Raw genomic sequence first — 19,810 nt, forward strand, 5'->3', positions numbered from 1 at the left:
AGCGCTGATGACATCACGTGACACAAACATGTGACAAACTGCTGAAATGAATTAACTTTGGAAGTTCAGCAGTGTCGCCACTCCACACTTGGCAATCAGAAAAAGGGAACACGGAAAAGAATCATGCCAACATCATGTGTTTGAAATATAGAGTTACAACCAAGTGTTGAAGTCTGTTAATTGGGGGCAGACACCAGTACACAGGAGCACTCTTTTAATTCACCCCTTTGTCTTTATGTCTCTTGTTGGACTTGAATAGCTGCTCAGGCTCATCAAACATAAGTGAGCCTCACACGAGCTGTTGGACTCAATGCAGAGTCACTGACGTCACACCAACTGACGATTATATCATATCCTAGATAGATTCAGATTTTGGATGTTAACAGAGTTACGCACATTCACTGGAAACAGTCTCATTGGCAGCAGTAGTTGTTTTTTTTAACCATCTGCTGTCTGATTATCATAAAATTTTTGTAGGAAATCTTCACAGTTGTGTTCCAGTTAGAATGACTGTTTCTTTGCTCCTTGATTGCCAAGACTTCCAGATCACCTATTCTGACTACCTGGCATCAGAAAGTTGTCACTGATGTTGACTTTGATTTTTTTTTTTTTAGGCAAGTGAGACATTGAGAACAGGACACTATTGTGTAAATTTAATCATACCTTGTTAGTCAGCTTGAATGTCAGGAGCAGCGCAGGCCTCCAGGTGCCACTAGCAGGGATTTTAGGCCATTCTTAGTACACTTTCATACACAGGCTATTTTTACAGAACAGGACCCAGGTGCTCTGTAAATACAGTCTTCTATTGTGAGGCAGACTAATGAAACATGACAAACGCGTGAAAACCCACCAGAAGCATGACTGTGACCCAATTTGTTGCTCACACCCATGGTGAAAATAACAAGGCCACAAAGGGAGAAGAACGGCAGACACAGTAGGAATATATTCATGCTTTGCTTTTAATCACTTCATAGAAAAAGTATTTCAGATTTATTTTTGAACACAATATACAATATAATACCATACATTGTGTGAAACATTTAATAACCCACCTGCAACAACTGGCAGACTTGAACATATTATTGACAATAAAAGAAACAAACCCATCTCTCATGCAGATAGTGCTAAATCTGGCTAACCATTTGGACACAACTAGGACCAAAAAAAGAAGAAGCTTGAACATAGTTAATGTTGATACTGACAATTTGAATTTCAAAACTGCTAACAAGTTTGGTCAGAAACACTTTAGCACAATCAGTTACATAAGATCATTTTTGTTGGTAATCCAGAATGTTTCATGTTAGTGCGGGGCGTGTTGTAGCATGCTAACAATACCGTCCCCATGAGATCTACTTTTACATGAAGTGCATTAAGTGTAAAAGGAGACAATCGCTTTGTGTTTGTCAGTCGAACCTGTATCTGGCCTCGTATATCAGCAATCTTCATTCAAACGCCAGATGGAGAAGCTTAGGTTGTAACGAGCCACTGAGGGGAGCTAAGCTAATATGCTAAGCTATTAGCATACTTTAAAACCGAGCACCGACTAAGCTAAGATGTTCCTAACTCCTACATCCAAGCCTACGCAGTTTAACGTGTCCTCTATGTTGCCTCTGGGTTACCAAATTGCTGATGTCAGATGAAAACCTTGTAGTGAAATGCGGTTGGTCAAAAATGTGTTTAATGTGTTGTATTTTCTTGGATTCAGACTATTTCAGCAGAACTCTGATATTTGGAAAACAGATTTAGATGAAATTCAAGACAGAAAAACAAAGTGACAACATTTTTGGTTTAATATTCATGCATAATATTAATAATTTCCATGTTCTTGTCTGTGACATGATATTTAAATGTATCTAAACTTGTATGTGAAAATTAAAAAAAGAAGCTGTTTCGTAGATACAAGGTTTCCATCTAACAACAACAATATGTCTCTTTAGCTGCTGCTCTGTTGGGCACTCAAAACATTGTGCGAATATATACTTAGATATATTTATATATATTTATATATATAAAAACAATATATGATACATATATAAAAAGGCTCTAATTAAGAGTCTTCTACACATTAGACACCACCACTTCCAGGTAATGCAAGTGCATATAAATTAAAATAGATTTTACACTGAACCAGTATTTCTTATTTACAGGCTTAAAGTATAGAATAAATACACTGTTATAAACAGCAAAAGGACCAACTTGAGCTTCTAGCGACAAACAGTAGAGACAAAGGTTTGGAGTGATGGGGGTAAGGCCTTATGAGGCTAAGACCTCATCCAGACACATACATACATCAACGCTTGTGCATACATATGAAACTTACTCACATACTCCATACACAAAACTAAGCATGCTTATGTGAAATCAGCTGAAGTACCTTTGAGTATCAGTAAACTAATTAAAAAAAAGAGAAAAAGACGTGATTACAGAAGCCACGAGAGCCAAAGTCTAATGGCCTGCAAACCATTTCAAACCCTCAGACATTTTTGGGGGTTGTTTTAAACTAGAGCGCCTAATTATTCCTATTATTATTTTTTTTTAATTTCTTTTTTCTGTGGAAACAGGCATAGCCTTACATGCTGAATCCAGCAGTTCCAGCTGTGCCAAATCCTCATAACCTGACTGTCCTGGAAACCTGATACAGCAGAGAGGGAGGGACAATATTCAACTGACGTCAATGAGCAGGAGCAGAACATCAGGGATTTTTTAGCGTGAGGAAGAAATAGCTGGCCTGATTGTTTTGAGGTCGTGTCCGCGGAGCCTAGAGGGGTTTGTAAACCATGTGAATACTGACGCTGATGAGGGTCGAAGAGTGCCTTTCAGACAGGCAGCTGCAAGAGCGCCTTTAATCATCTGGTCTGGGCCTGATTGCAAAGAGGCCGGGGTGGGGGGGGTTTCAACTAACAGGATTATTACCACTGTAGCATACCTGTGGGCTAAAAATAGACTCATCGCTGTTGCGCATTTTATCCTGAGCAGATTTCTTTTCATCGCAGATCTTAGCAGCTTGACGTAAGGGCCTGTTTGCTCGGGTTTCTGCGCATTTTATCTGGCAATGAGGGCTTGAACGTGGGTAACGCCTGTTTCACAGCAACATAACTGCAAAAATGAACAGACAAAAGTGTCTAGCTCAAACAGTTTACACTGAAAGATCAGCAGGAATCATGTAGGAATTTAGCATTTTGCATGAAAAGTCGAGTGTTGGTTTGAAACAGCAGGAAGTGCAATGGTCTGCAGGCCATTAAAAACTAAAAGAAAAGCTGTTTAACAAGAACGAGAGGTGTTGTATTTGTGTGCAACTGTGACATTCATTGACTGACATGTGATACAGAAAGCAAGAAGCTAAACGTGCGGCGTGAACCATGGATTTGAATTCCACGTGTAAAGAAGGAACTTGTGCTGAAATGTTTTCTCGTTTAGATGAATTTGTCCAAAAGTTGTTTGTCGACATTTGTTTGGATATCTCTATTGCCCAATACATGGAAGACTTTTTTCAATATACAAAAAAAAATTTGCTCTATTCAGTTAAGAAAAACAAAACAAACAAACAAAAAAACATTTCACAGACATACTAGAGTGTTCAATAAATAAAAAACTATTATAAAGACAATAGTAAAAAAGGCACACAAGTCCTTTGACAAATGGTACAGGAAAAAAGTAAACACTTCCTCTTGCTATACAAATGTGTCTCCATCAGTAGATCTCACTCTATGCTACTTCTAGATCATATCGTGTATCGGTAAAAAAGTCTCAAGGTACAAAACTTCTCTCAGTAGTGTCAATGTCCATTTAATGCCAGTCCAGAAAAGAAAAGTAACCATTTTCCAAACTGGCTGAAATCCTTCAAGTTCCACCATCAGTCTTGCTTTCCCATCAAGACTCAATTGTTCGCGTGAATTATTTCCTGAGAACTCTGAAGCCGCTTCGCTGAAACCGTCCGTCCGTGCCTGGCTTCAAACACCCAAGTGCAACATGCCACTGCGCGGGGCAAAACTAAGCCCTTGCCTCTGTGGGCTTTTTAAAAAGGACAGCAAGAGGATTTCCCCTCTTTTTCCAAAAAAAACACCCGCCTTTCAAATCACCGAGTGAACCTGATGCTGGAAGCCCTATGTGTCTGTGGGCGAAGCCTCGTGCGTCACGATCTCTATAGCTGTCGTGGGCTCGATCATGCCTTCCTCGTCATTCTCCTGACCGTCCAAATAGTCCAGCGGAGGAGAACGCGAATCTCCTAGACTGTCCTCCTCCTCCTCCTCCTCATCCAGCTCTTCCTCCTCTTCGTCTTCCTCCGCGTCGCCGTCTTTTTCCATTCCGTCCAAGTCCTCCTCCTCTAAGGTCAGCTCAAATTGAAATTTCTCCCCGCCCCCCGGCCCTCCGGTGCCTCCGCTGTGTCCGTGTGTGCTCTGGTCGTAGAAGGGCGGAGAGGGACTTTGGGGAATCATGCTCTGGTACCAGTTCCTGTTGTCCTCCAGCGTGTCCAGAATGTCCTGAGCATCGGGGTGGACCAGGTCGGCCCAGGTCTCCCACAGAGGGTGTACGATGTAGTCTATGAAGCCCACCTGAAAGAAACAAACGAGTGTTAGGAGTCAGTGTCTTTTAAAGCTTTCCTGGGAATTCTCTCCATCATAGCTAATACAGTTTCTGCATACCTGGCTCTTTTCCACTGAGGCTGTGTGTTTATCGCACATCGGACTGATCTCCATGCCCCGCTCCCTCTCTCTGTCTCCTTGGTGAAAGAACTCCTCCATTATCCGATCAGTCCACTGACGATACAACTCCAGGGACTTAGTGGGGTTACTCAAGTCGGCACAGTGCACCATGTTACGCAGCACCTGGAAGTCATACAGAGTTGAAGACTGTGTCACTACACAGACTACAAAAAAGAGATGGATGACGTGACTGAGCCCCTCGTGCACAAACTTGTGCCATTATTACTGCTCAGGCAGACGTCACACATACCTGTATCCTGTCGGTGTAATTGTCTAGCAGCAGCACTCCGGAGCTCGTCACCTTTTTCGTTTCTACCATAGTCTTCAGATCGGCCAGCAGACTCATGTGTTTGGACATGTCAGTGGCCAAAACCTGAACAAAAGAAGAAAAAACACTTGATCAGCATCTGGCTTTGGAAAGTTTCTGTTTTTTTTAGTTTTACTATGAAATAATTGTAAAGAAACAAGAATCTGGAATTCCTACCATGTCGATAACCATCTTGCGCAGGGACTGACGCTGCTTCTTTGTGAGGTTCTGGAAGATATCACAGTTGTCTTCCTGTAGCAGCTTGAATCCCACAGCCAGATGATGGTTCTCCAGCACAGACTCGTCGTTGTACATTAGAGCCAGCTCAGAGTCTGCGTAGTGGTTAAAAACCGATGGTTAAACATGCTCCGATGGCTTTGTTTCGTCTCATATGAGTGGACACTTTTTGTTTAAGCGTTTCAGACTTACTGGTATTGATTAAAAACTGGTTGGATACTCCGGGATGATCAACGTCATGGATAGCTGCAGCAAAGATGGCTGCCAGGATCTCGAGATCTGTGAAGACCGCCTGTAAAAGTAATCAGAAAGGAACAGTGTTAAACAATGTCCTGAGATTGAAGCTGAAAGCAAAGAGCAGATAATCTTTGACACTGACAGCTGAGTGGCAATGTGGGAGAAATCCAGTTGTTTCTGTCACACTCTGCCTTCAAAGAAAAACGGCACACTGCCAAGGTCACACGAGGACGGAGAATTAGTATTTCCTCAACAAGCTAGCTAATAGGCTGTCTGCCTTTTTTGTGAAGATACATTGTGACAGTATAATACGCCGCCAGCTGGCTGCTATGACGACAGATGGGGAGAGCCTAGAAGTGTAAATCAGGATCTTCAGATTGGGTCATGTTGACATGGCTGCATCTCACCAGCTACTCGAGCTTGAATAGAGCTTTTAGAAAGTGTTCACCGGAAAATCTGAACAAATAAGGCGTGTGAGAGGGGGGATTCTCTCAGAAGAGGAGAAGGGAAAATATAGATGATTCATCGGAAGGACGTGGAGCTCTTTAGCCATCCAGGAAAGTGACACACGAGGTGATGTAAGAGCTCACCCTCCTAATTTAGTTTTCCCTTATTTCAGCAGATTCTGGCTCCTGATTCAAAAACGGACGAACTCAACCAAAGTGGAGAGCTACTGTAAGGCCAGCTAATGATTGGCATTACCAAACCTCGAGTTCAAGTCGGACTTTAAGACATCGCTTTCAGAAAGACTTACATCCAGGGCTGGAGTTGAGAGGAGGATGTGTGTGGACTGTGCTACGTCAGCAGCGTGCAGGCTGTTGTGGTAGGCCACATCTGAATGGTAGTGATCTTCTAATGTCATCATGTAGGCCACAAATGTATCTGCCGGGATCTTAAATGTCTTTAGAAGGTCTCGCTCCTAGGAGAAGGATACAGGGATAAACATGAGGAAGGAAACCCAGGTAACGTTTAAGTAGTAGGAAGTAGTAGAGGAGTCCTTACCTGGAAGATGGCGTACATGATGCAGGTGAGAGGTCGGTTGTTGGAGAACTCTGAAACCGAGAAGATGTTCAGGCCCCATTTGTTGAGGTCCTCCAGCTCCTTGGACAGCAGCTCCTCCTTATCAGTCTTGACCCCGAAGCGTGCGATGCTGCTGCTCGAGAGCGAGGGCCCGTGGGAGACCTTCTTGACCCCGCTAATCTGTGTCATCAGCTGCTGCTTCTGCTGCTTCTTCTTCTCCCGTGTCTTGGATGTTGGCGATGGGATCTCCACCTCATTTTGTTTGTCTACGTGAGTGGGGATTAAAAAAAAAGATGGATTTTGGTCAAGTAGAAGGTAAGAGGCTTATTCAGCAGTTCAGTGAAGATGTCTTGTATGATGGTTGGGATGTGAGAACCCAGGTGTGCTATATAGACGCACCTGTGGCAGGTTAATTCCTCGGGGGGTTTATTGATTCGCTCACTCATTCATTCATCTGTCCCTCCAGTCGTTTGCTTATTTATGCTCGCTGTCATCCATGTCTGTCTCTCAGAGCTCCCACTGCTCATTCATCCACATCCCTCAACCCCCCTTGCAGCGCCTCCGCCCCCCCATCCCAGCCTCACAGCAGGTGGCTCACATCTCATCTCCCGCTCTGTGACTCTCGGAGGTCAGCCCGTTGACACACTCAAAGCTGAGGCTTCGCCACGGGCAAAACTGTTGGAGTTTTTTTGCAGCTCTATCAGATTCAATAGTTGATGACATCAGCGAGCCTGTGCGGCTAAATAAAACGAATCGGAAGGCAAAAAAATTAAAATAAACACTGACATCACGCCAGTCTCTGTGCTAAAAATAAACATGATAGAAGTGATTTTTTCCTGTAATGAGCTTACACCGCCGTGTTTACTGCAGTCGCAGAGGAACCGAATAAGACCCTGCAGGGACCGGCTATTCTGCACGCGTGCGCGCCGCGCGCTCGTCTATCAAGCCTCGACTCGGCTCATTGCTGGCCTATCAGCCTTCCCCTGCGGAGGGTTATTCAATTACCAGGCGTAATTCAAATAATCACTTTCACTCTCATGCTCTCCCTCACATTTCTCTGCCTTCTTCTCCCCGCGCCTCGATCGCTCTTCAGTTCTCGCCTGGTAATTGAGAACGGGCAATTAAGCACACTCAGACATGTGCTGCGTGGAAACAAAAGGAGGAGCAATGTATTGCTCTCTAATTTATTACAAGTCATTGTCACCACTGCTGTGCAGTGTTTGCGTGTTGCCTGTATATAACATATATGTGTGTCTGTTAGCTGAAATATGGATAAACTGAGCTCACTCTTTTCTCTCAACTTAGCTGGTACGAAACATGCAAACAAATCAGCAGATGAAATAAATATCCCAATCGGCTATTTTGTCTCTTGTTTTTCTTCCGCTCTCACTTTCCAATCCTCTGTCACCTCCCACGTTCACTTAGATTTCAGCCAAACTCGTTTCACCCTCCTCCACAAGCTCTTCCCTGAGAGATTCGGTGGGGAAGATGGAAGAGGAGCCTGGGAGACGACTATTTTCCCAAAGTTGGGTGTGCTGGCTGATCCAAAGGGAGTTATGACAGATTTATGATGCAAGGACAGCTGGGAAAAGGTCCCAAAAAATAAATTAAAGGCACACGTGAGCTGCTGTGTCGAAAGCAATCGTAATTGGAAATCCTTGATTAAAATAGTCCCCGCTAAAAGTCTGAGATGTTTATTTATCTGGGGGATGAATCGTGCTCCACGAGCACCGTTTTACCAAGCATGAGGTCGTCTGTCACAAAACGATGGGACTTGTGATGGATCTACCAGGCCTATGGCATCAAAATTTAATTTCCCTGAGACTGAATGATGCTCTTTTTTTTTAGTAACAAAAATAGGATAAAGCAGAAATAAGTGCATTACTGATGCGATGTTAATCTTAGTGGATGGAAGGATTAAAACAGTCCTTTTGGTGAGCTATGGACCGTGCCAGGTCTGCTGTGCTGACTCCTTTTCTTCTGATTAATATTTTCTCTTTCCTCCTTTGCTTCTTCAGCCCCCTTCAGCAGGGTAATCCTCATTTCCTTATCGAAGTCGTTGGTGAGTGGATTCTCGGATCGGCAGAGAGAGAGAGGGACAACAAGGTGTCCCTGCTGACAAAGATGCATTAAGATGGGGATGAGTCACCCAATCTGCCGAGCTCATCTCCCTGCCAGCAAAGGGGGTTCCTCTATACCTCCATTTTTTTCCCTTCAGTGCAGTGAGGTCTCTCCCTCCCTCGCTCGTTTGCTTCTTCTCAAAGCCCGTCTCGCTCTAAACGGGGGCGAGGGATCCACTGACAGCGCTATACCAGCGGGGGACGGCAAACGATCGGAAACAGAGTGTCTGAATAATCTCGGCTACCTTTATGAGCATTATCTCTGAAATATATCAGCCTTTTTCTTTCTCCCTCTGTATATCTGGGATGAGATCATTTACTTCTACTTTATTTCTCTGGCTTTGTGCATCCTGCATCGAGCACTCTTCCGTAGACTTATCAGGTTTCCTGAAAATCAACTTTGAATCTGTTTTGTTTCATCGGTTGTTGATTGATGTTTCTAGAGCCGTTTGTTGCATTACGGTTTCTTTTTGTGCTTTGGTGCCAAGAACAAAACCAGAAAGGTTTTAAAGCTGAATATTCATAATTAGATGTCCGCATCTATTCTCAGACGTGCAGCCCACGCCGACAGCATCCAGTTCCAGTTCAGACTCCGAAGCCTTCTTTACAGTCGATACCCTTTTTTATTCTCGTAATATTTTGAGAAATTAAATATTAATACTTTTTTCAGTTCTGTTTCAACGGTCAGATGTCATAAACGTCGACACAAAGCTTAATGGCGCAGTTTTTTTATGGTACGCCCCCACAGGAAACCAGCCAGAGCAACTTGCACAGCTCGACATCATGCAAAAGACCGAACCTCCACAAAGAAAGAAAAGAAATTGAGCTCTGTGAGCTGTAATGTTGCATATCTGACCAAACACACAAGTCATAAACGTGATTTGTGGAGGCTTCAGATGGATCATAAACATCCAGTAGCTGTTTTTGTTTAACTTATGAACATGGTCGTGATTTTGAGTTTGTGTACACAAGACTTCCATTTACCTAGGAAGGTGTTGGAGATGAATTCGGAAACCTGGTTCCCAGACCGACTCATCTCGGATAGGTGCGTCAACTCCCGATTCAACATTCTCTTGAACTGCAAGAGAGAAAGAGGAGGAGGAGGGGGAAGAGAGAGAGAGAGAGAAATGTCGTCAGTTTCCACTGGAGAGGAAATCTGGGAAACATTAGGATATATACGGTTACATGGAAAATTTACAAGTGCCCAGTTTTATTCTGCCAGGTCAAGAATGTCACTTGATATTTGTGCTTTTCCACAGTTTTCCCTGAAATGAATTAAGATGCAGATAATTATTAGCGTTAACAGTGAGTAGGCTGCCACTTTTTAATAAGCCTCAAATTACCCGCAGCAAACACTTCACAGTTTTATTACGCTGGGTCGCATATTTGGGGCATTTAGCCATTTTCCCTGCATCAGTGTGCAAAAATTTCAATGATGCAAGAGGAAAATCTGCACGCAGCTCGAGACGTTCCTCTTGTTGCCAACATTTCACGTAATTTCATGTAATTTGCACATTGCGAACAGTTCTACGGTGGTTCAAACATTTAAAAAAACACTTGTGATAAACAGGCACAGAGTACACAGAGACCCAGACACTGCAGCAGCAGCTGTTTATGACAGGCTGTTGCATGCGCGTGCACACACAGACACACAGCTCTGCAGAGGGCTCAAGATGGAGCCCGAGCCGTCGGATCCCCCACCACCATCGACAACAACCCTCTAATAATGATGGAAATATCTTTGGGTGCACGCGTCGTGCCCACAAAAGCAGCCGATCGGTTCCAAACCGATCTTTAGCTTCTAATGACAGAACAGCACAGAGAGCTATAATGAGGCCAACGCGGTATCCCCACAAGCTACGTAGATAAGCGCCACACACCTTAATGTAACCCCAAGACACCGACAGCAGGTAATTGGCTTCAGGCATTTTGGACCCCGTTTTCTCGTTCCTACACAAAGCCAGAACTGTAATCCAAAAAGGGAGGATGGGGGCAAATTAGAGGCAGATGATCAGGATTCCTCCAGCACCCAAAAACAGGGGGGGAAAAAAAAATCCTCTCTTCTCTCCTCTCGGGTTTCTCTTCTTCTCAGCAGCTAAGAGAGCAGCTCGATGGTGGCTCACTCTCTCTCTCAGCAGCAGAAAAGGGCCAGCTCTGAGTTTCCATGCTTGGGAATGGAAATCTGGGAGGATGGACGGATGTGCGTGAAAGAAGGAGCTGTAAGCGAGGAGACCCAGCGGGCTCGATGGATCGGCTGGAGCAGCAGCTGGAGCCGTGAGCTGGGGACTGTCTGCGCACTGATGAATAATGGAGAAGAAGCGAGGAAGGGAGGAGGGGAAAAACGGCGATGGAGAGGGGAGGAGGAGGAGGCGGGAGTGAGGCAGTGATGTTCATCTGACTAGAGGGGGGGTTCCTCTACTGAATTTGTCTCGCTTTGCTGCTCTCGCTGCTGTAGCACTCCCTCCCTCCCTCCCTCCTCTCGCCCTCGCTGTAGTCTGCCAGCCCCAGCAACACACTCCAGTCAGAACACATGATTTGACAGAAAGTGGGGGGGAAAGGGGGGAGCCCAAACTACAGCTTGGCATTGGTGTATATGTAAAGTTATAAAGGGGTGTGTGAGTGATTGATATTTAATATCCATTTAATATGAACTCTTTCGCTCTCTTTTTTCTCTCAACTACAAAACCACTGCAAGTAATGTCCATCCTCCTTCATTCCCAGGCCCTGTAATGTCATGAAGCTGTGAAACTGCGCCTCCCATCTACGAGTGAAACAATGGGAAGAGCGAGAGGGATGCTGCAGCACGTTTTGAAGAATATGAACGTACAGCGATGGTATTTCTAATCGCCATTATCTCTATTATCCCCTCCCGCCCCCTCTTTTGTGTCTTCTGTTGTCTCCTGACGTGCAGCCACGGCAGCCATTGTGGAGAACTCATAAGCCTGTTCATTATCCGCACCCCATAATAATATTAGATGCTGACAGGGTGTTTGTGGACGGCTATTTTTAACAGCCAAGACACAGGAGGCGAGACGGTTAGAGAAGAAGGAAGATAATTGTGTCCTTCCTTCCCCAAGTTAGGTGACACGAAGCCCACGGTTTCTCTCGCTGCCTGTAACTGCGTGTGCGCCAATTACCAGAACACCCCGACGCCATGGCAACAGCACTAGGTAGCCAGTGTCAGGCTGTTTTTTTTTTCTAAATGAGGAGAGGGGAGGCGAAGGAGAGAGGCTTCCCCTATTGCTTCCCAGGCAGACATGTGCTGTAGCTGCTGAGCTGTCACGAGGACTCACCACACACATCGCCCCTGCTCGCATCCACTGATGCACAGGCTGAAAATCGCCTCCTCCTCCTCGCCTCCACCACCATTCCCTCGCTCTGCTTCATCTATCCCTCACTCTCCACCGCTTACATGTCAATTTCTCTCTCGGCTTCCACTAGCCAACACAGTCATCAATCTCTGTCTGTCTGCTTCGCTGGCAGAATCGATGGGCTGTCCTCAGAGCAGGTGTTGATACTGGCTGCGGTGTACAAGGCCAGGCCCACCTGACCGGAGCGTAACACCAGCAGCACCAGACGTGTCAATCACGACTGGGCTCTTATGTGTGAAAACCTTGAGGACAGCTGCGACGCCTCCCTCACGCTTCAGAACATATCCACAGGAAACTGTAAACAGAGGTTCCCAGAGAATCTCTCGGCCCTAATGTGTGTGTGCGGGAAGATGAGGGGGAGATGAAAGCTTTCCCGAGAGAATTCCTTCCAGATTATCCTGCCAATGAGGGAAAGAACCAGAAGCGAGGAGGTGGGATGCAAGGAGAAGAAAAAACACAGAAAAGGAGGAGGCAGCTCTTTATATAATAGCTCACTGCATAATATATAAAGAAACCAGAAATAACAGGATGCAGTGTCGAAGTGCCGTGCTTCCCCCAGAAGCTGCGAGAAAAGTGCGCACACGCTCCGCAGCAGCCTGCGAGCGCCGTCACCTGCATTTAAACCCAGTCAGTGCTGACATGTTTTATAAGTGTGTGTGTTTCAATGTGTCGCTGCCAGTGTGTGTTTGGAGTTGGCTCTTTCATGAGGGAAGCCTCCTTATCTCCCACTGACATCATGACACTGGAGGGAGATTAACCCATCCAAAGATGTGTGGATACATCTCTCCGTCACTGGAATCTTTATCATATTTGTTTCACCAGTTAGCTCCTTTCATTTATTATAATCTAAATCAGTTTTTTCAACAAATTTTCCATTATTTTTGCTTTTATCTCGTCTTCCTCTCGCTTTAAGCTCCATATCTCTGTCTTCTAACCTCTTACTCCTCCCCTTCTCTCCCTGCTTTCGGTGGGTGGGTTGATTCAGCAGAGAGGTGCTCTGACAGAGGGAAGGAAGGTGAATGGAGCCCGTGGTACATCAATGAGAGGTGGAGGGAGGGGCATTCGTGCAGAGCCCCCTCCGTTCAGACGTGATCCCATCGGACAGCTCGCCGTGCAGGGCGGCGAGGCGGACAGGTGGACCGGAAGGCAGACACGGAGTCTCCCTCTGACACGAGACTGATCTTACGCAACATCAGCGTGCTTCCATTATCTGAGCTGGCGCTGCAGCCTCAGGGTATCGTGTCTGTTACTCTCTGACTGTTTCTCCTCATCGTTCTGATCTTTTTGCACCACAGCTTAGAGGATGACTGAACTGGAACTCTCTGGTGTTGCTGAAATCAGCTGAAATTTTCCAGTTTGTCTCGTTACCCATTTGCGCCTGAAGTGGTTCAGACTGAAGTTGTGTCTCTGAGCCACTAGTGGGTGCACTACACCCATTCTGGTCAGTCTTGACTTAGTACTGGGCTCCCAGTCTGTACTGGTATTTACAACTTATGGCTAAATCTGTAAATATCTTTGCACCTCTGTGAAGGTGCGAAACACACTTTAAAAGTAATCAATTTCTTGATTTAAGTCACTCAGGATTTGCAAGGAGCTGCAAGTTTTATTTATTATCGTGATTTTTATGCTTCTAAACACAGTCTCATATTCACAGCATGCATGCAGCGTTGCTGATTATAACTCGTGCAACCATCTCCTTTACCAGCAAACGTGCAGCGTTTGCGGTTAATCACCTCCTCGGTTTAGCAAACGTGTGACGCCAGATTGTAAAATCGGCACAGCGGCGCGGAGGGGTAGTGACATAACTCGGAGAAGATCAGGAAACTTACCTACGTATGAACTGTGCGTATGTTGGTTAGAGATACAGACAATTCTGAGAGACGGCCTGACTACCTCTCACTTCCTCTGACTCACTCGCTTATGCTTGTGTGTGCGCGTGTGTGTGTGAGAGATGGAGTGTATTCATGCATCTGTGGTCCCGTACAGTAAAATATAGAGGGGGGAAAAAATGAAGGTTTCGAGAGCAAAAAAGGATGGGAAGGAGAATCGCTTTTAAGCCGACTGATTGATTCTAATCGCTCCTGGTGATCACAGCCTCAGATGTAGTTTGCTTCACTATTTTTAGGCTCGAGGCTGCAATGCTCAGCTCGAGTCGGGGCTGCTTCGAAAGCAGAAAGCAACCCTCTGTTAAAGACCACGCTGCAAAAAAAAACCAGGAAATGCTCAAATCGTCTGTTCTAAATTCTCCTCCTAACTTCTGGCAAAATAAAGAATTGCAGAAATGTGTTCTCGACACTGTGCACCCAAGCTACGAGCACTTCACCACTACTTATCTCGTCAGACAACCTGAGTGTTTTGGCCTATGTCAAAAAAAAGTCTTTGGTACCCAGCTAAGATACACTCCTTTCCATCCGCTGGACCTCCTGTGATTTAAATCTGTGGCTCCTTCCCTCATTTTAGGCAGTTGGAGACATTAAAAGCAGACAAAGCTGAACTTTTTATAAGCAGTAACTATGCAGTTACAGTGAATACTGGTTATTGTCACTTATAGGTCACTTACAAACTAAAGAAATCGCTTTGGCATTTGGCCAGGAAGAACAAAACGACATCTGCGCTTAATTATCTGGAAGCACCATAAATCTCTCATGAGTTTGATTCTCTGGGAGTAAAGGTTATCTAGTTCCACAGACAGAAACAATTTGGGAATACGCAGCAAAGGAAGCATAAAAGACCCCCGAGGCAAATGCAGAAGGCAGGTTTGACCACCATGAGTTGAAAATTAATATTCAAAGGACAAACTTTTCAGTAAATTGAAGGGGCAATAAATACTCCCAACATGCTTCCAAAGTGAAATCATGTGCAGACTTGAAATAAAATGCTGCTAAAATTCGCTCCAAACTCCACCAGGATCAAAGGGCATATAAGTACACAATGTGTATGAAAAAGCAATGTGTATGTAATATATTAAAATATATATATATATCCAATAGCATTCAGTGCAAGAAAAAGCTTGAGCAAGCCACAAAACATCTGTTCTTTTAAGTCCAAGCAAGGCAGGAAATCTCACCGAATGGCGAATGATTACAAACTGTGTCTACCAGCATAAAATTATAAAAATAACAAAACTCACCTTCCTCCAACCGTTCAGCTTCCCTAATTTCCTCTCTTTCTTGTCAAAGCAACAGGCGCCCATGTTGCTGTGTGTAAAGTGCAGGGTAGAGTGGGGCTGCCGTCCGTTAAAGTGTCTCAGTCTCAGTCTGACTACAGCATGAGTAAAAGGACCAAGCCTCTGCTCTCTGACGCTGGGAAACGCCACAGCTCTAGTGACTCACTCGGGACTGCGAGGTCTGATCAGGCTCTACCTCACACCCTGTGTCTGTGGAGCAATGACTGTGTTAGACCTCTGCTACATACACACTCCCTCTTGGGGTAGTCCCGCCTCTAGCCTTTTCCCCCCCCTGCTCCTCTTGCTTGCTGCTCAGCGCTCTTGCAGCTGGCAGTCACATCTCCGAAGCTTTGCTGTCACTGTTAAATCTACTCGGGTGACCGGCTCTTTAAAAAGCCCTTTACACGTGCTCGTCTCCATCAGATTTCTTCATGGTTTCATTATTCATTCTAAGATGCAGTAATTTGCTGCTTGGTGTTTGTGGATTTTGTATTGGGGGGATGATGATGTCATCATCTCAGGCTCAGGGATAGGGATTCATTTTTCCTTGAGCTTTCTTTGATAACCAAGAAAACACTTAATGAATTAATGCACATACCGTATTTTTCAGACCATAAGGCGCATTAAGTGAAACAAAACAGTCAGATAAGTCAAACTTTACTCAGCTCATTCTTCTTGCTTCCTCCTCTTCCGTAGCATTGATTCATTGATGCTGAATTCTCTGCAGCTGCTCTATTCCCATGTTGTTGCAGTATATGAATGACTAACCTCGTATTGTGGATGGATTATCTCAGTTGTTCTCCTGACTGAAGTTTGGTCCGTTTACAGCATCCTGCCATGCGATTGCATTTGTCCCTAACCATCGGGGACCCTCATGTTAACTTTTATCAAGTGGAAAAAAGTTAGCGTTCATCCTCCAGCTTCACTGTGTTTATGCTATGCTAACATAGCTGTGTCACTAGCGATCACGTAGCACATCATTATATACCAGCTAGTCCAGCTTCAGTAACCCTACAAACGCCACTGCTGTTTAGTTTTCTGTCTTCATTTATGTTGGAAGTGATAACAGAGCTGTACGTTTGAATTTTTCAGAAATCTCTCAGTCAGAACATGCTATATCATGTTTAGGTGGAAGCTAGCGAGCTAACTTCCTGTGAACTTCTAACTCCGTTGAATGTAATAAATTCTGTTTTCATGGATGCCTGGATGTTAAACTTAATTGTTACACCTGGTAAAACAGCAACGCTGATCATTTTATTAAAGATGAAAGAATTTAGACAGTTTTAACTCTCAGTGATGTCGCAGTGTTCGTTTGACTTTGGGACCTGAACGGATGGAGTTTAGGACCCAGATTCCTCCGCGAGGCTCCTGGCTATGGTAGCCGTAATGCACCGACAATCTGGTGCAGCTTCATAGCTACCAAAGTCGTAGTAAAACATGTTTTGACAGATTTCTGTGCACCGTGTAGCACATAAAATCAGTTCGAGGTCAGTAAGCACAACCAGAATTCATACATAAGGCGCACTGTTGATTTTTGTGAAAATTAAAGGATTGTAAGTGCGCCTTATAGTGCGGAAAATACGGTATATGAACTGGACAAAAGCAGCAGCTTTTCACCTTTTCAAAGCAGGAACCAGTTGTTTCTTTTTTGGTAGCAAATTCATCACGTTTCGCAAATGAGTGCAGTCAATTATAAACTTCCATTTCAATTATAATTTTGGCTCATGCAGAATTGGGATAAAATCTTTATCTTCTCTTCACTTCCCAAAGTTCAGTGAAATCCGCATGATTAAAAAAAACAGTTGTTTCATCTTTTTTCAAGTTTACTAAATCTGATTTTCTTTTTAAGTTTTCTTTTAAATCTGTGAGTAACTCTGTTAAATGATCTTGAGCCCCATATTGACAAAAAGAACTGATTATAATCAAGCAGACATTAGATGCTTAAGCTGTATTTTCACACAACAGAGAGTCTGCAGTGCTGGAAGGAGCATATTCCAACTCACAACAGACTTTGACCCGTCTATGTCAACCATACATAACAGAGGGGACAGTCACGTACTGTAAGTGCTCAGCATCAGCCCCTGCCTGCACTTCACCTTGGAGGTACGATCGCATCTTCTTGCGTTTCACCTCCCCTGTGCTCATGTTTCATACTCTGCCACAGCTTGGATAACAGTTTTTCCACCATCCTAAATACAATAGGAAGTTGCGGGGGTCATATGAGCCGATCGGTATGTTCTTGCTAACAAAGCCGCGTTGGGTGTAACGGCCAAGTTGACAAAGGGTCTGCAGTTGTGCAATGTTTTAGTTTACTGTAAAAACAAGACTGCCGAGATATGAGGGGATTAGCCTACTGTGGGTACGGACACCCAGCTGCACGCACACTCACGTAGACACAGGCATGTATACATGCGGCACATGTTCGATGGGCGACTCCTTATCAGCATCTTGTGCACATACGGTTACGTGTCGGGGCACATTCACCCACTTGCCAAAGTCACATCTGTGAGAGAGGGTCATAATGCATAATAAGCACATTGTGCCACTTGATACGCTGCGCTGTGGACCGCAGCGGAGACTCCACATTTAAAGAAAAAATACAGTTCAGTATGAACTGATTAAAAATAAGAAAGTACAATTTAGAGAGCTACTTTTCTTTCGTTTGACCAACGATAAATGGCCACACCTGTCAGTTTACATCCATCTGCTCAAGTGGAAGTGCTGTCAGCTTTCCATTGTGTTACAGTCTGATGATCTTGGCAGACCGAGGGGTAGGTGTAATGTTTTCTGGAAAAAGCAGCGCAAAACCATTCCTTCGTTTTTCCCTTATTGGGATATTTGGGAATCTTTCAAGTTGGTGAAGTTCCTGTATTCAATCATCACCTACAGATAACGTTCGTCTCGATCCAAAAAAAGTTTTCTACGATTGCAAAAGTCCTACAGTTACAGTCTTGATTTCAGGCTAAACTGAAACGCAGCTGAGGAGTGATGCAAACCAACAGCTTCTTTAAAGAACGTTTGTACAAGCATGGATGCTCCGACTTCCTCTGCACTCTGCCTGTCTTCTGTGTTTGGTCTGTCACCCCTGCTTTCATGTCTAAATGACTGTTTGAATAGTTGTTCCAGTAGTTCTGCAGTGATTCTGTCAACCCAAGTGAAACCGCTCCTGCTTACTGTCAGTGCTGGATGTGTGACGGCAGCAATAGGATAAATAAACACGGCCATTAACCGTCCAAATGGGTATGTTGGGATGGCTATTGTCATATAGAGAGAGCAGCAGGAGATCAGGAAGGAGACAGGAAGAGAGAGTAACTCAGGGGTCTGCGAGGATCCCTTAAACACACACACACACACACACACACACACACACACACACACACACACACACACACACACGTTCTTTGTCTTCCTCTCTAGTTCATTGTGTTTGACCCACTGCTGGATCACTCGCATCCTGTTGTCCAGTTTTCATGAGAAATAATAAGCTTTCCTCTTGATTCACATGTTTACATGACAGGGTTTTTCAGGCTAAGTTACACTCATCGCACACACAGCAGCTTTCTGTGGTTTGGACTTAAACAAAAGACCAAAAAATGTAAATATCTAGCTTCCTCCAAGTGGCCGATCTCTGTGGCAGTCTACGGTATAAAACTGCCCAGGTTAGATCTCTAACAGTGATGGCCATATATCCAGTGACTCATGAACTCTTCCTACCTTTAAATCCCACAGACATATTTACTTTGGTGTCCGGCGGCCAACCACATTATTTCTATCGACAACCATTTTAAAAACAGACATCTGTGGACTGACTGGATACTTCAAGCCGCAGGCGAGGTCTGATCATTTTCTCTGAATGATGAATTCTTAAAGTACAAAACTGAATAGATGTAAAACCTTGTCGTAACGGGGAAACCGTGCTTTGATATCCATGACATCATCTGAATGCAAAGGCCAAAAGGAGGCAATTATGAGACCATGTGTTTTGTATTACAGCCCTTAAGGTAATAGCAGCAGAGATTCTAATGACAGAGAAATAAATTATAGACCGAGTAATAATTTTTTGATCCCCTGCTGAATTTGTAAGTTTCCAAAGAAACGAACAGTCTCTAATTTTTATGGTAGTATCGTTTTAATGGAGAGAAGCAAAAAATATCAACCAAAAATCCAGAGAAAATACATTACATAAAAGTTTTAAATTGATTTGCATGTTAGTGAGTGAAATAAATATTTTATCCCCTACCACCCAGCTAGGATTCGGACTCCCACAGATTGGCTGCGTGCCCATGTGTACAGATTAGGATCAATCATTCATCTCAACGCATGTTTATAGAACCAGAACCAGTTTCTTCCATTCGAACCTCGCCACCACCAAGGACATGGTCAGAGGCAAAGCCTTAGATATGCTCAAGACTGGAACTGAGGTACAAAACGTTTGATGAGCTTTCATTATTCAGAAATGGAAGAAGTATAAAATGACCAAACTGCTCAATCTGGAGCTCCTTTCAGTATCTTGCCACACGGGGTGTGCTAACAAAGGAGTGGAAAGGAAGAAGCACATTAAGGTCATGGAGTGGCCTAGCCTCAGACCTCAGTCTTTTAGAAAATCTGTGGAGGAAGCTGAAGCTTCGAGTTGCCAAACGGCAGCCACA

General features: G+C 44.3%; 1 protein-coding gene across 4 annotated transcripts in view; it reads right to left on the reverse strand.

Annotated features, from left to right (window-relative positions):
- Positions 1 to 941: 941 nt before the first annotated feature.
- Positions 942 to 19,810, reverse strand: part of pde4ba (phosphodiesterase 4B, cAMP-specific a) — a 215,974-nt gene continuing 197,105 nt past the window's right edge. For all 4 annotated transcript variants that reach the window (XM_085252838.1, XM_085252837.1, XM_085252839.1 and 1 more), the window contains 8 exons: positions 9,609 to 9,702; positions 6,487 to 6,770; positions 6,239 to 6,403; positions 5,440 to 5,539; positions 5,188 to 5,342; positions 4,954 to 5,076; positions 4,644 to 4,826; positions 942 to 4,553 (listed from right to left, as the gene is read on the reverse strand). In XM_085252838.1, coding sequence (XP_085108964.1) covers positions 4,104 to 4,553; positions 4,644 to 4,826; positions 4,954 to 5,076; positions 5,188 to 5,342; positions 5,440 to 5,539; positions 6,239 to 6,403; positions 6,487 to 6,770; positions 9,609 to 9,702 — 1,554 coding nt within the window. In that variant the 3' untranslated portion in view covers positions 942 to 4,103. The remainder of the gene's footprint in view (positions 4,554 to 4,643; positions 4,827 to 4,953; positions 5,077 to 5,187; positions 5,343 to 5,439; positions 5,540 to 6,238; positions 6,404 to 6,486; positions 6,771 to 9,608; positions 9,703 to 19,810) is intronic.

The sequence above is a fragment of the Mchenga conophoros genome, linkage group LG17 (assembly GCF_057382185.1).
Source record: "Mchenga conophoros isolate Kocher_MC1m ecotype Shallow Benthic linkage group LG17, M_conophoros_male_GT1.1, whole genome shotgun sequence".
NCBI lineage: Eukaryota > Metazoa > Chordata > Actinopteri > Cichliformes > Cichlidae > Mchenga > Mchenga conophoros.